The sequence below is a fragment of the Metarhizium brunneum genome, chromosome 6 (genome assembly GCF_013426205.1).
Source record: "Metarhizium brunneum chromosome 6, complete sequence".
Taxonomy (NCBI): Eukaryota; Fungi; Ascomycota; class Sordariomycetes; order Hypocreales; family Clavicipitaceae; genus Metarhizium; species Metarhizium brunneum.
In genome coordinates, this window is record NC_089427.1 from 379,714 (window position 1) to 394,335 (window position 14,622).

The window sequence follows — 14,622 nt, forward strand, 5'->3', positions numbered from 1 at the left end:
TACATGGGTAAATACCTGACCCGATTCGGATTGGGACCGCTGCGCGATAAAAAAACTGACCGCTGCGCGTTTAGCGGCCCCCGATCGAACGTCTTTGCGCAACATTGAATCTCTTGGCGCGGCACTCATCTTCGTCATCCCAGCTACGTACAAAGGGACCGGCAATTAATGGCGGTCCAGATTCTTCGGGGCAGACTTTGAATCGGCTGGGGCCACCTGCTGGCCTGGTGGCACGCCGACCGAAAGAAAAGATGGCAGGGCGTGCTTCGGGATGCGCAAGAGCTAGAGTTGAAGAGTCAAGTTGATGTCACTTGTTTGATCAAAACGCAAGTCGGTGCTAAAATGCTCCGCAAGCACAAAGAGATGTTACGTGGTGAGATTGCTGCAGCAGCATCAGTATGTACATTCAAGTCGAGCCTTATTAACGCTCCCCGCTTCCCGGTCCAACAAAGAAATTGTCACTCTGTTACTGTTTCAAGCTGCCGGTGGTCAACAGCAAACATCTGGCTGATCCGATGCTAGTCACATCTAATGCTGGACCTCAGCGCCTGTTGGCCACCAGACGCTTTCCTTGTGGTCGTATTCCACGGCGCATCTGGCAATACATCTACACCGTGCAACGGCTCATGCCAAATCAGGCTTCTCACTCAAAATTTCGATTTTGCCGCCCGCTGCCGTCATTTGTCTTTTAGCTCATTCCGAATCATGTCTAATACCCCCGGTTGCTTGTTGCAGCCAGAGTCAGTCGGCAGTCACTTGCAGCATACGCCATAACGGCCTTTGTTTATAATGTTGCATCCCTTACAACCATTTCTTGAAAATCTACTCTCCGATATCTAGTAGCCCCTTGGGCGATTATACAATAAGAAATTTATGCCTTGCCAAATATGCAGTCAAGCGACCTCTTTGATTCCAAACCCTGAAAAAAAAAATGAAAAACAAAAAAAGAAAATTGTCAGCAATGTTGTGCCACGAAATTACTAAACAAACGACTGCGCCCGCCGCCGACAAACAGCAACAACCAAACTACTCGGCCTTCTTGGACGTCTTGGTCCTCAGCTTCATCAACGCGTACACCATGGCATACGAGCTAAACACCATGAGCACGACAATAGCCGCATCCCGCCACCCGAAATAGTACTCGTTGAGGTTGAGCGTCCTCAGGTAATCCTGCGCCTCGGTATACGAACACACTTTGCAGGAACTCGTCGCCTCCGGATTGAGAAGGTTGGCCACGCTGCCCGGCCCTTCGGCCAGGTAATCCCTCAGGTACTCGCCGCACGTGGTGCCGTTGACCGGGTCAAAGGTGGCGAGCTCCCTCGACGAGCACGTCACCTTGCTCCCCCAGAGGTCAAACACGAGCAGACTGCCCATGAGGTAGTTGAACGGATTGAGGTAGTACATCCAGTACCGCCAGAAGGGCTGGATCTGCGAGTACGGCACGAGGACGCCGCAGAAGGAGACGAGGGTTCCAATCAGCAGCGGGTTCACCAGCGTGGCAAAGACCTCGTTGGGCGCGTAGGCGGCAATGAACTGCCCCATGCCCGTGTACAGGAACTCGTACATGAGCATGACGAAGAAGGTGGCGCCGGCGCGCTGCGAGTTGGCCGGGAACCCGACCGTGTAGTACCAGCACACAAAGTAGAGCACGCCGCAGATGATGAGGTACGGGATCTCGGAGACGATGAGGCCCGTGACAAAGGCGACCCACGAGTACATTTTGGACTTTTTCTCGCGCGCCTCGAAGATGTCGCGGCGGTGGATGAAGAGCGGCTGCAGCTGGGCCAGCACGCCCGGCGCCACGAAGATGAAGTTGAAGATGGTGAAGAGCTTCAGCTGCAGGTCGCCCACCGAGTCGCCCACCATCCAGAAGGAGAAGCCGTTGAACAGGGCCGAGAAGATGTGCAGCGCAAACTTGTTGTTGACGTAGTCTGTGTTGCGGTACAGCGACACGTTCATCCGGTGCGTCACCAGCTTGATCTGCTCCCACATGGGCGTGGCGAACTCGTGGCCGTCGTCGACGGTCCCGGGGGGGGACGCGGCCGCCTTCTCAATGATGCCGTCCAGCTCGGCCGTCATCTTTTCGTACTCGGGCGAGGCGAGCCATATGTCGCTCCAGTTCTTGCCCTGCGAGAGCACCCCCGAGACGACGTCAATCATGTGCTCGGCCGGGTTGGCCCCGGGCGGGCAGGGGGCGCCGTAACGCCCGAAGTACTCCTTGATGACGGAGGCCTGCTCGCCAATGTCGCCAAAGTAGACGGTTTTGCCGCCCTTGGCCAGAAGCAGGAGCGTGTCGAACTGGGAAAAGAGCACGGCAGAAGGCTGGTGGATCGTGACCAGCACCGCCTGGCCGACCGCGGCGAGCTTGCGCAGGAAACGAACCGTGTGGTAGGCAGATTGCCCGTCAAGGCCCGAGGTAGGCTCGTCCAGGAAGAGCAGGATGCTGGGCTTGGCCACAAGCTCAACGCCAATCGTCACGCGCTTGCGCTGCTCGACGCTCAAGCCCGCGCCGACCTCGCCGATCAGCGTGTCTGCCAAATCGTGGAGCTCGAGGAGGTCGATGATGGTGTCCACGTAGGCAAGCTTCTCTCTCCGCGGCGTCTCGCGGCTCTGTCGGAGCAGGGCGGAAAACTGCAGCGCCTCGCGGACAGTCGCGTGGGATTCGTGCACATCGAGCTGTTCGCAGTAGCCCGCCGATCGCTGGAAGGATACCGGAAGGGGTCTTCCGTCGACCAAGATGGATCCGTGGATGGTTCCCTCTGTCTTTCTCTGAGCCAAGACATCCAGCAGCGTCGTCTTTCCCGCGCCGGAGGAACCCATCAGAGCGGTGAGGTTTCCGGGCTTGACCCAACCCTGTACATTGTCCAAGAGCAGTCGATCGCCAGATGGCGTTTTGACCGTGTACGACAGATTCTTCCAAGTGAAGACGGACGTGTTGCGCACAAGATTTGTCGGCCCTTCGTCTTCTGCTTCTGTTCTTTCGTCGCTCAAAGATGCGCTCGAGACAACGGCGTCTGAGACTTGTCCTTGGCCCTCCTCGTCCTTTTCCCTCTTTTTCTGGCCGACCTTGTACGCCTTGGCCGTGTCTCTGGGGATGAAGAGACTCGGGCCGGCTTCAGAGGACGAGCGCCACCGGCTCGTCATCACAATGGTGATGAAGACGAAGAGCGCCCACCACGCCCAGACGATGCCAAAGTTTCGCCACAGGTGCGAATGGCTATATGACAGCGACGCGAGGTACGCATCACCATCGACAAAACTCTGGCCGGGTACAGCGCCGCCGACGCCAGCGCACGCTTGATTCTCGCCACTGGTAAAGCCGGGCCCGCTGGGGATGAGGTTGTTGGCGACGCAATCGATCCTTTTCCCGTGGAACTCGTTTGACAGCAGAGCGTCGAACGCATAGGCCAGAGGATCGATCCAGAAGAGCCACACGAACCAGGGGTGCATTTGGGGCTTCTGAATCATGTATCCCGTGTACATGATGCACGCGGTGATGAGGAACCCGGAAACCTTGGAAGCCGCGTCAAACGTGCTGAACCCGGCGCCGATGGACCTGAACAAGGCCGTCATGCACTTTAGCAAAACACTGTTAGCGAGCTCGAGCGTCGGACATTGGTCAGAGGAACACTCACAAAAGTAGTGGCAACCACGATGATCCAGAAAGTGAAGAAGATGCCCGCGTCCATGGTCAGACCAACCATAAAGTACAGGATGAGGGAGAAGGCGGAGACCTGGAAGAGAATGACGGGCACGTCGGCGGCAATCTGCGCGATACAAAAGGCCGCGGGGTGAAAGAAGGCAAACGACTTGTGCTTGAGAAGAACCGGCCGTCCGCTAAACGACTCTGTAACTTCCGACATGGACAACAGACTGTTGAAGAGCAAGGCAAAGAAGCACGCGCCCGACTTGACAAACAAGCCCGCCGAGGACGCGGGCGCGTTGTAAAACAGAGACCCGGCGATGAGAGCCTGCACAATGGTGGAAACCTGCTTGATGATGAATGTGGCCTTGTCTCCCCAGAGGATTTGGTACTGCCGGATGATGCAGGCCCTGACCTGTCCAAGAAAGCCAACCGTCATGGGGCTGTTCTTGGGCAGCCCCTTTTCCTTGTCCAAGTGGATGGCCTGCTGGAACAGCTCCGTCTTCTCCTTTGCGCCGGCCGAGGTGGGAAAGTCGTACTCGGCCTTCATCCGGCTGTAGATTTGCGTCTCCTCATAGCGAGCGCGTATGTCGGCCGCCGTCCGGGGAAACTTGTGCCGCATATCGCCACGGATCTTGCGCTCCGTGGGGACGGTGACGCCGGTCAGGAAGTCGGCCACATTGGCGCCGTCGTCGCAGATGAAGCCCAGTTCCTCCATGAAAGGGCGTGCCTCCCTCATTGGTCCGTAGTAAATCTCTTTGCCTTCGTCCAGTACCAGCACCTTGTCAAAGAGCTGGTAAATGCCGTTGCCGGCCTGGTACAGGGTAACGATGGATGCGAGGCCAAGGACGTCGGTCATGGCACGAATCGCCTTGGTATACTCTAGAGCACTGGAGAGTACACGCGTTAGCTGGTCGAGACGCCAAACGGGAGGGATTCTACTTACGTGCTGGCATCCAGGCCTCTGGTCGAATTGTCCCAGCAAAACACACTGCCCCTGGAGGCAAGGCACTCAATGATGGAAACGCGCTTCCTCTCACCGCCGGAAACGCCACGCACAAACGCATCGCCGACCTTTGTGTCGAATGTGTGCTCGATGCCCATGGACTTTAGCAGGAACTCCTTGGTCTCTGCACGATGGTCCTCCTTGTCGCTCACCCCGTTGGGCAGGTTGAATGGTGTTTTCAGCCGAGTTGCAAAATCCATGGATTGGCCCACGGTGAGTGTAGGGAAGAAGACTTCCTCTTCTGTGTTCATGACAATCTGGCCTCTGTACTTTTTGGCGTCGCTGGCCTTCATGGACCCGTAGAAGACGTCCCCGGATATGTGCTCGTAGCCGCGTCTTTTGTTGGTCAGGAGGTTGAGCAAGGTGGTGCATCCGGATCCAGGGCGGCCGAGGACGAGCAACATCTCGCCTGGCTTTACACAGCCATGTGAAGCGTCCAATATTGTCTTGAGGGGCGTCTCGCGTCTCGACTCTTGGATGAGTTTGGGAATGTTGAACTGCGACACGACATTTTCGTGCAGAGCGGATTCCGCGCTTCGTGCCTTGATCGTCAAGTCCGTCCAGGTGACGCCGAGTTCACGACGGGGGAAGCCGGAGGCCTGGTTTCTCTCATGGAATTTGGCAACATTGGGTTTCATGGCCCATTCTTGCGTAGTGGGCAGGGCCTTGTCCTCTCCATCAGGAAAGCCATCGTTGGCGAGAGTCCTGGTGTCGTCGGCGGACATGGTGAATTATAGTGGCGGTTGCCAGACTAGAACCAAAGTGTGAGAAAACACACCGGCGCCTGACAAGGAAGAAATTCAAACCAAAAATGAAGAAGCACTACAGGAATATTCACATGGGCTCCAGCGTACAGGCTATATATATGTATCTCGACAGGATCGGGGCACAACCCCCGGCTCGGTATTTCGGATTGGTCCGAGATTTGCAATCAAGTTAGTTTTTCTCGCCATGTCCGCACTGGCCAGGCGAACCAAGCTTGCCCGAGATAAACTATGACGGTCTGAATCTGATGTAGCATGCAAACCTCGCCCTATCGGGCTTTGTCGTGTCGTACGGCAAGGAGCCGCAAGGATTCGGCGGCCGCCAAGTGGATCTCGGTTCTCCACGCTTTCGCTTTCGGACAACTCGGTGGCCTTGTTGTCCATCGCAAGTTGCCGCTTAGTCACGTCGTTGTGTGGGGATTGAGTATGTTGGGGGCGCTGTTTTGCCATTGATGGCACATGGGCGACGTTGGAGTTGCGTTTCGTCCCCGACCTGAGAACATGGTCACACGGCTTAGTAAGCTATGGACGAGACGGCTGCCAGGGTGGCGGCCACAGGGCTGTCTTGTCTGTTCGGTGTTGCCCTGCCAAGTTGAGACGAATCTGCTCCAGACTGCACCCCAAAACGTGGCCGCCTTCCTTTGTCTATACATCCGTGGCTCGTCCACTTTGTTTCGGGCGCCTAGTTGCACGGCTAGTTGCACGGCGTTGGCTCCATACGGAGAACCTTGAGCCAATAGACAAAATGCCGGGAACGCAGAGCCGCTTACTCAGCGGTATCGTGTATTCAGCCCAGCCAATCAGACATGGGCTCGACTCCAACTCGGCCTATTCGGCCTTTCGAGCAACCTTGACAGAATTCATCACATTGCGTCAACGCTTCCGGCAGCCTCGTCGTCAGCTTATGAGTCAAACCAGCGCCCATCTTATCTTCTGCGGCCTTCGGATGCTTGCTAAGCCCGACTAATTAGGCTATCGATACCGTCTCCGACCAGTGTCTGATGCGATATGTAAGCGGCGCTGCGTCGACGCGGCCCATGAAGCGACAACGTCCTTTATTGTGCAGCTGGTGCAGTTTTCAGGTCTGATCCTGCGAACCTGGGAGACAGAAAGTCTCCTTCCGATTACTGTACGCTCCAGAGGGGCCGGCCATCTCCATGTCCTCCGGCATGGTGAACAAACGACGGCCAGCTTGTGATTCGTGCCATAAGCGCAAGGTGCGAGACCCCATGCAGAGCGTCTGCCATTTAAATCCCTTGCTCTCCGAGCCCAGTGAAGCTAACGCGGCCGTGTTGGTGTCTGCAGATACAATGTGATGTATCTGAAACGGCATCGCAATGCGACTGGTGTCTACACCACAGCCTTCCCTGTACATTTAACCGGGTCCGCGGTCGCAAGAGAAAACTGTAAGAGTAGTGTCTCTGTCCCTTTGCGGCGTACTGATGTGACCCATGTTCGCAATTGCTCATACCGTTCCAGGAAAGGGGATGTTCTGGAAGGACAGAAAAGCTTTCCAAAGGACAACGACTCGTCCCACCGCCATGTTCTTTCCGATGGTTTCCAGTCTTCAGAACATCAGTCATCGTCCTCTCCATCCGAATCTCAGTTCTTGACCATTGCAGGGCCGGCATCCAAGCTCAAGGCGTATCCGGCTTGCCTGTTCTGTCGAGGAGAATCTGCAGCCACCAATCCTCAAAGACGTCTTGGCATCGCCCCCCTTGGCAACATCTACTTTGGAGGTCAAAACTTTGGTGCCATTTGCCCTCGCAACGGCATCCCTCATCTAACCCCCCATTGTGAGCAATGGATACGAGAAAGATGCGGACAAGAACCCAGGTTTCGCCATCTATTTTCTGGCAATACACCTCGATCCCATTTCTCAGGGTCTGATATTGTCCCGACCTTTGTGTCAGTCCAGGCTCAAGTAAAGCAGCCTGGCCTTCCGGACAAATGGATCGTCCATGGTCTTGTGTCTGCATTTACAAACTCAGAATTCAGTCTGGCCTTTCCACTCATGAACCCGGTTCTCTTTGAAGAGACGATACGGCTGGCATACAGTCCAGACGAGATGGAACCTCCGCTTGAGCGTGTTACCGCAAAAGCCTGCGTCCTCGCCTTCGTCTCCTTGGCTAGCTCCCATTGTCCAAATGCGAATGGAGCACCATATGTTGACATGGATTCATGTGCCAGAGATGCGCAAATCTTGCTGTCCGACATCATAGAGGACACGAGTATCACGACGCTGCAAACAATCCTAATGCTGGTATGTAAATGCACGTGCTTCTTAGATCCGTTCGGCCGACTGCGGCTACATATATAAGGCCAGGGGAACAAATCTGACTCTGTCATAGATGCTACACGAGACACTTTGTGGCCGCCTGCAAGCGTCTTCCATGTACCACGCCCTTGCCTGCAGAACAGTCTTTGCCCTTGGCGGACACACCGTCATGCTACCAACGCCCAAAGATCGTGAGCTCACAATGGAGGAGCATGAGGACCGTCATCTTCGCCTGCTCTTTTGGCTTTGTTACGTGCTTGACAAGGACATTTCTTTGCGAAACGGACAACCGCCAGCGATTCCCGATCAGTTCTGTGATCTAACTCTCCCCGAAGGATACGCCCAGAGCCGCTTCCTCCCCCGGCAACCGGGCCAGATGCAGAACCCTTGGCTTCCCAGCGATTTGAGGCTCAGTATTCTTAAGTCAAAGGCTGTGCAGTCGCTCTACTCCCATGCGTCTCTGCGAAAATCCGATGCCGAGCTGCTCAAGACAATCAGGGAGCTGGACGAAGAGCTGGAAACGTGGCGCACCTCGATTCCCGAAGCATTTTCTCCCAATCTCTCCGTTAAAAATGACACCAGACTCGAGGGGGTGACAAGCATGTCCATCAACATGCTCCTCATCGAGCTGCATCTCGACTATCACTTCTTGCTGAACACGATTCATTGCGCGAGCAGTCGTTGCCTCACGAGAGGGAGCAGCGATCCGCAACAAATCTCCTTCGGTGTGCAGTCTAGCTTCGATCTGTCCGTGGAGGCTAGCAGATCGACCATAATATACTTGAGCATGTCGGCAAGCAGGCTTGCAGGAGAGGCATTCTGGTAGGTTGAGACGATGTTGCCTGCTGCATCAGATTCGAGACGGCAGCAGGCAATACCACCGCGGAAAATGTTGGTATTTGCGTTTCTGACATTGGATCAGGTTCTTCGTTTTCTACCCGCTATCCGCACTGATGAATCTGTTTTTCAACATCTTGCAAAACCCGGGCCACGCGCTCGCTGTCCATGACATGGAGCTTCTGGGCAAGACTTCTCAGATTATCCGGAGCATGCCCATTCGCAGGGTCACCTCTCACGAAACCGAGTACCTGACCAAGATGGATAACCTGGTAGCCGAGCTGTGCCGACTCAGCAAGTGTGCCATCGAGAAGCACCAGGCGATGCTTTCATCCTATCAGGCAGGCAATGGCATGTAGGGCACCGGATGGGACGCGGGTTCTGTACTTGGTTTGGGTTTTAAAAAAAGTAAATGGGATTTGCTAATTTGCTAAAAATGATTTTCTTTCTGATAGACATAGAGTACATAGACCAGGAACACTGTATCAAGGACTGATCGCTGGATTTTAAGAGTACTTGTACAACACCACACGATTAGAGCGCGAATAAACACCATGTTGTCCTGATATTTGTTATTTTCTAGGTGGTTTCTTTGCATTACCTCTGCTAATAGTTGCTTACTTGGACTGCAACCAGCGATTACACCACTATCTACGAGCGCCCTATCTTCTCGCCCGTTGGAGTCTTGAGGGGACGACTCAGAGGATGCGACAGAGTCACCAAATGGCTCAAAGGAGCCGAGGCATAGCCTTGGCAGGAAGGCTTTACCCTAGAAGTCAGGCGCAATAAAGGCAATAAAGCCCTAAGGAAGAAGCACGTCCTCAGGAAATGGTGAAGAAACGGTTGCGCAGGTTTATTAGTGTTACACGCTGTATGTATAGATTTCAGACCAAGCAGCAATTCCATCGTTAACCCCTAAAGCGCTTATAGATCCCCTTGTCCCTAATCCTCAAGCCATGGAGCCGATTGATTATTTGTTCGAGGATTCAGGATGAGGACCAGAACTAGAGATAGAATTCCCTAGCATTTTCGGCAATAGAAGGGATGTAGCTACCAGTTGTTGTGTATACCGTAGGGGCCTGGTCATAAGTTCCTTTGTCTCTGACCTTTTAGACATGACCGCTGGTGCAATACAAGAACAACAAGTCGTCCCGTCTCCTAGTCAGATAAGCGGACCGCCGCTATCTGGTCTGTGAGTATTCTTCCCATCTCTACTAGCACATACTATCGCAACAGACCGTTAATGAAGACGCTCTGCGTAGCCACTTTTAGCCACAGCAGCTTAGGCGACAAGTGCCTATTACTCACCACGTAAAAGTAACCTTTTTACGTTTTCAAATCATTTCTTACAATTGTCAAGCTTCCTTGCAGGGCTTCCCGGACCTGATGGAACCTGATCGTCGCCACGCGCCTGCCCAGAACCCGGGGACGATTGTGTGATGACGACAGGGTCGCCCCGGCGAATCATCTCATACCGCGCGGCAACGCTGGGAAGTTGGAAGCCTTTTCCTGTTTCGAGTGTTTCAAGAGTAGAGGCTGGGGTCTCGAGTTTTGACACTTGCGGTGGCCTGATCCCAGCGGCGCCGGCAACATGAGACTCGGGGATGCCAGACAGAACTGACCAATATGACGAGGCTCGTTCACAGCTGCATCTTGAAACGCATAAAAACGTTTTGGCGTCAGGCGAGCGGCATTGCCATCTGGCCAAGAGTGTCGGCAACCATGAACTGAATCGGTGTAACATGAAACAAAACAGTGGGAATGTGAATCATGTAACTCATCGTTTCCATTTTTTGCCGCTCTCGGCCCGCTACCACCTGTGTCAATGTCTTACATCCTCGAGAACTAGTACGTCAGCTAGATGACCTTTGACGCCATTCCCGTCGTGACACATCCGTGAGGCCCTAGAATGACTCAAAGTACACACTTCCCCCGCATTATTAATAGTAGTACTAGTGCGCCAGGTTTCTGGTACTTTGTTTGAAGAAGACGAGTATAGAGACTATTCCTTTGAAAGTCTTGACTTTAGAACGCGGCAGCTATTTCTAAAAACAGGCAACCCCGACAACCGATTCATGACTTTGAGTGCATGACACCAGTCAAGCTTGCATTTACGCCAAGTCCTCCCACATCCTGAAATAGGGAGTAGCCAGGTGCTTAATTGACCATCGCGTGTGTTATCGGGTAGCGTCATATTTGCAGAGTACGCAGAACTCGTGTTCAAGTTCGATTCCATCTTGACTTGGTAGCGTAGACAGGCAGCGGAGGCGGCGAGCGAATGCAAATTGACAGAGCGGCATAACACTTTTAATACAGACGCATGACTTTTTACAGCTTCTAATTCGCTTTTTATCGACCAGCACGCACTTTATTGTAACGGTGGTGTGACTAGGTTTCTTAACGGCTCTGAAACCACTATACCCTGGCTTATTATAAATACACTGCGCATAATCACCGACGGAATAAATATCATATAGTTAAAAAGGTAGAGTCTTAGACTCTAAGCCTTGGCCGTTGATATAAGAGACTGGACTCACATTTTTTAATACATAGGTGCCCTCACGTTACATATATATCTACGAAACGCTAACAAAAGAGAAGAATAAGCTTCAGCTAAGCCTAAATTATGGGTCCATGCAATTCTCACATAGTAGCCTAATAAAAACCAATTCACTTGCGCAGCTTAAACGCGACCCGTGACAAACGCGAAGCCCTTTACTTCAAGGCCTGCCACGAATGTGTTACTAACCATTCGTCAAGGTATTTTTATGGAGGTGGCAGAAACCCATGGTGGTAAACAGAGAAGATTTGAAAGAACCAGATGCTGTAAAAGCCATGCATCCGTTAGGTCATGCCGCCCCATCAATTCCCGAGCGAATATAGCCAGGGGCCGTAGAGACCGAGATCTACGTGGTTACAGGGTGTCCTGTGCAGATTTGACCAAGGCGGATTCAAAACTCAAAACCTGAACGTTTACTCGTAATAATAGCACTCGTCACATCTCCGCAGGGGACCGTTGCATGGCGTCATCGGTGATTCGGGGTGGGATGTCATCACGCACGAGTCACGCCAGCGCTTGAAACGTGGATTTGCGAGGGAGGTGCCGGTAGGTGCTCTTGAACTGACAGTGTGAATTATCGTGTACAATGAACATAATGCGCAGGCGAAGTCGCCGCAGGTTGCAGTCATGCACTGCAGATAGGCTTTCAACGAGTCAGGTTGCTGTTTCAGTAGCACGAGAAGCACCATCTCATGCCGATGCATGATTGTAGATCATGTTTACCATACTCGAGGTCGGCTACGAAGAAAAATATATATATATTCGATGCAGCCCTCGTTTTCGACAGCATTCCCAATCATACAAACTCGCAAATCAAACACTCACCGCAAACAACTACGCTACAACTTGTCAAGAACAAGTCTCTACTTCTATTTCCAAATTTCTCACCGCTCTATTTATCAAAATGAAGGCTTCAAGTGTTCTTCTTGCCGTCTTTTCCGGCCTGGCCATCGCCAGTCCTGCTCTTTCTGCCCGTCAGGACCTTGCCAAGGCAAACGAGGCGCTCAACGCCTTTGATGCCAAGAATGCACAGGTCAAGGCCTATTTTGAACAGAAAAAGCAGAACAATCCCGAAGGAAAGGGCGAGAAGTGGAAGGAGACGGCAGGTCAACAGGTAGACTTGATAAATACGTTGAAGGACCAGCTCAAAGACAGTCCTCAAGATGTTAAGGACAATATCAACAAACTTTCGGAAATTTCTCAAAATTCCTTGAACAGGGCGAATGAGAAGCACCCAGAGGGTGCACCGGGAGACCAGGTACGTCAATCTACAAAGGGTACAAGTTGCGAGAAGAACAAGGCTAATGTGGCAAAAATATAGAAGTCCAAGCCGGAGCAGATTAACGAAGAGTATACCAAGATTGCAAGTGACCTCAGGGCCGCGCTCAACTAATGGCCCGGGCTGTCTTGTACTGTCAAGTTGGACTTGAACTTGTTTGGGCCCATTGGATGAAGCCACAGTCGCTGTATGGAGTTCTCCCGTGGAGTTTAAGCTCGGCCGGCTGCGGAAATCTGAGACAGTTAGTAAAGTAGAGAAATAGATTACTTTACCACGTCTGTTAAGCACCAGCAATAACTACAATGTGTTGTCTTTGAGTATTACATTCAATGAATATGTAGGGCTGGCGGAATCTAAATGTCTGCAACGACGGAAATCTAGCGTCAGTCTGACGAACTTGGCTATTATACATATTCAAGCGGCTAACAGGCAAACTAAGGCCAGTTTTATTATTCCATGATAGTGGATCTAACTCATGGATTGGCCTACAGGGTTGGGGTTAGCTTAGGGTTACATCGGTCCATTGGAGAATGCCACGTTTTCCGTGAACTATGACCCGAGAGGCGTATTTCTGCTTGTATATGTGCAAAAGAATTATTGGTTTTGTTGGTAAAAGTGGTCGCTATCTTTAATCGCACCTGTCAACGTAGTCGCAAACTTATGATTAAATCTTCAAATTGCTCGATTTGTTTGTTACCGCTCCGTAATGAGCCTAGTAATGGTGATAAATTGAGACATTTTTCATGTATTCGAGATCTCTACTACTTTTTGCTCTTCGTTCACTGTCTGGTGACAGATCAATCATCTTTGACTCTGTCCTTTGAAACAGAAAGGATTGCTGAGGTCAATGACTGCCGTGGCCGACATAACCGCGCAGATAATCAGCGCTCGATAGCACTTGCAGAGGCAGCACTCTGGTGTTCATAAAGTTATATGGAGCTCGTGAACATCTATGATAACTCCATGTCATTAGATTGAGTGCATCATGCCTCGGTTGCGTAGCGATTGATGTGGACGACATCTGGAACGGTGAGTTGCGGCTACAGCTTATATTGGACGCTGTTACTTATTGGTTCAAGTAGTAGTCTGGCATTATTGCACTCGCGATAGCGCTCAAGATGAACGACTCATTTTAAATATCCAGCAACACTGTTCTGTGCCTAATTCCTCAAGGCAACTTGTAGTTACAGTCCAGTCCATGGAATGAAGATGCCTGGTCAGGAGAGTGGCTTCATGTGGCGGTAGAGCCCGGGGTGCCACGGCTCAGCCGAGCAATAGATGGCCATTTCTGGTTCTGCCAGCTCGTACAGCTCAAACCCTAACGCCAGAAAAATGCCGAATTCCCGTACTGCTACTATTTAAACCGGCGCTGGATGAGACCATGCCCAGGGAAGCAAAGGAATGTCAGACTAGTATAATACAGAACGACGCAACCTGGAAAATTGAGAAGAAGAAAAAATACTACGCGGCGTCGCGCTGTGGGTGAGCAAATCTCGGCAGAGTTCATCACTTCCTACCCGCCTCATATTCAACAAGAGCAGACCGGCACGGAATGACTCTTCTTCATCAACACGCGATTGAAATACTGCTTGTGGTTTATGCAAGCATCGGCGTTCATTCTAACCTCGTATACCAGACTGGCGGGAATAGGCCAAGTCCTGTACTACGAGACGAAGCGACTCCCCCTCCGACGCCTGCTCCTGATAATCCGCTCTTCAGACGTACCATTCCCCCTGACCAGACCACAGGATGCGGATATGTCTCGGGAACTCAGGGTCAGTGATACCGCGTCTAGTTTCCCTCCCAGAAAGGAACTACACGTTGCCAGTCTAGTCACTAACAATTATTCCGTAGCCTGGTCGGCGTGCCCATCAGGCCAGTGGTGCCATTTTAACTCGCGTGAATTGGTACTTAGCTGCTGCGGTCCCGATGCAAATTGCACCCTTGTGACACAATGCGAACCATATAACCCCGTGAATGCAGGGACAATTGACAGTTACGATGGCACGACTTTCTGGTAAGTGAGCTCATCTGTGCGAAACAGAGGACAGAAGCATCTGAGAAAAAAAGCTGACCTATCGATATAAATAGCACCGAGGCACAACTGCCCTCTTGCGTAGTCCTCTCGTATGCTGGCTCCCCGTATGGCGGATACAGTCGGCTGGTGTGTAATACCCAAGGAGGAACATTACCAATCTACTTTAATTATAATTCGACTGCACCCTCGACTACTCCGACTACCACTCCCATTCCAC

At 52.2% G+C, this 14,622-nt stretch overlaps 3 protein-coding genes across 3 annotated transcripts; 2 read left to right on the plus strand and 1 right to left on the minus strand.

Annotated features, from left to right (window-relative positions):
* Positions 1 to 1,026: 1,026 nt before the first annotated feature.
* On the minus strand, positions 1,027 to 5,374 carry atrF_1 (ABC multidrug transporter atrF; the record flags this gene model as incomplete). The annotated part of the gene is made up of 3 exons (XM_014685339.1): positions 1,027 to 3,576; positions 3,636 to 4,533; positions 4,590 to 5,374. 3 exons carry the CDS (start codon positions 5,372 to 5,374, stop codon positions 1,027 to 1,029), a joined length of 4,233 nt encoding a protein of 1,410 aa, XP_014540825.1.
* A 1,376-nt stretch (positions 5,375 to 6,750) lies between these two features.
* On the plus strand, positions 6,751 to 8,887 carry G6M90_00g094610 (uncharacterized protein; the record flags this gene model as incomplete). The annotated part of the gene is made up of 4 exons (XM_014685340.1): positions 6,751 to 6,782; positions 6,893 to 7,676; positions 7,765 to 8,513; positions 8,614 to 8,887. The coding sequence occupies 4 exons, from the start codon at positions 6,751 to 6,753 to the stop codon at positions 8,885 to 8,887; spliced, it is 1,839 nt and encodes a 612-aa protein (XP_014540826.1).
* A 3,105-nt stretch (positions 8,888 to 11,992) lies between these two features.
* G6M90_00g094620 (uncharacterized protein) lies at positions 11,993 to 12,481 on the plus strand (the record flags this gene model as incomplete). The annotated part of the gene is made up of 2 exons (XM_014685341.1): positions 11,993 to 12,346; positions 12,410 to 12,481. 2 exons carry the CDS (start codon positions 11,993 to 11,995, stop codon positions 12,479 to 12,481), a joined length of 426 nt encoding a protein of 141 aa, XP_014540827.1.
* Positions 12,482 to 14,622: the final 2,141 nt, after the last annotated feature.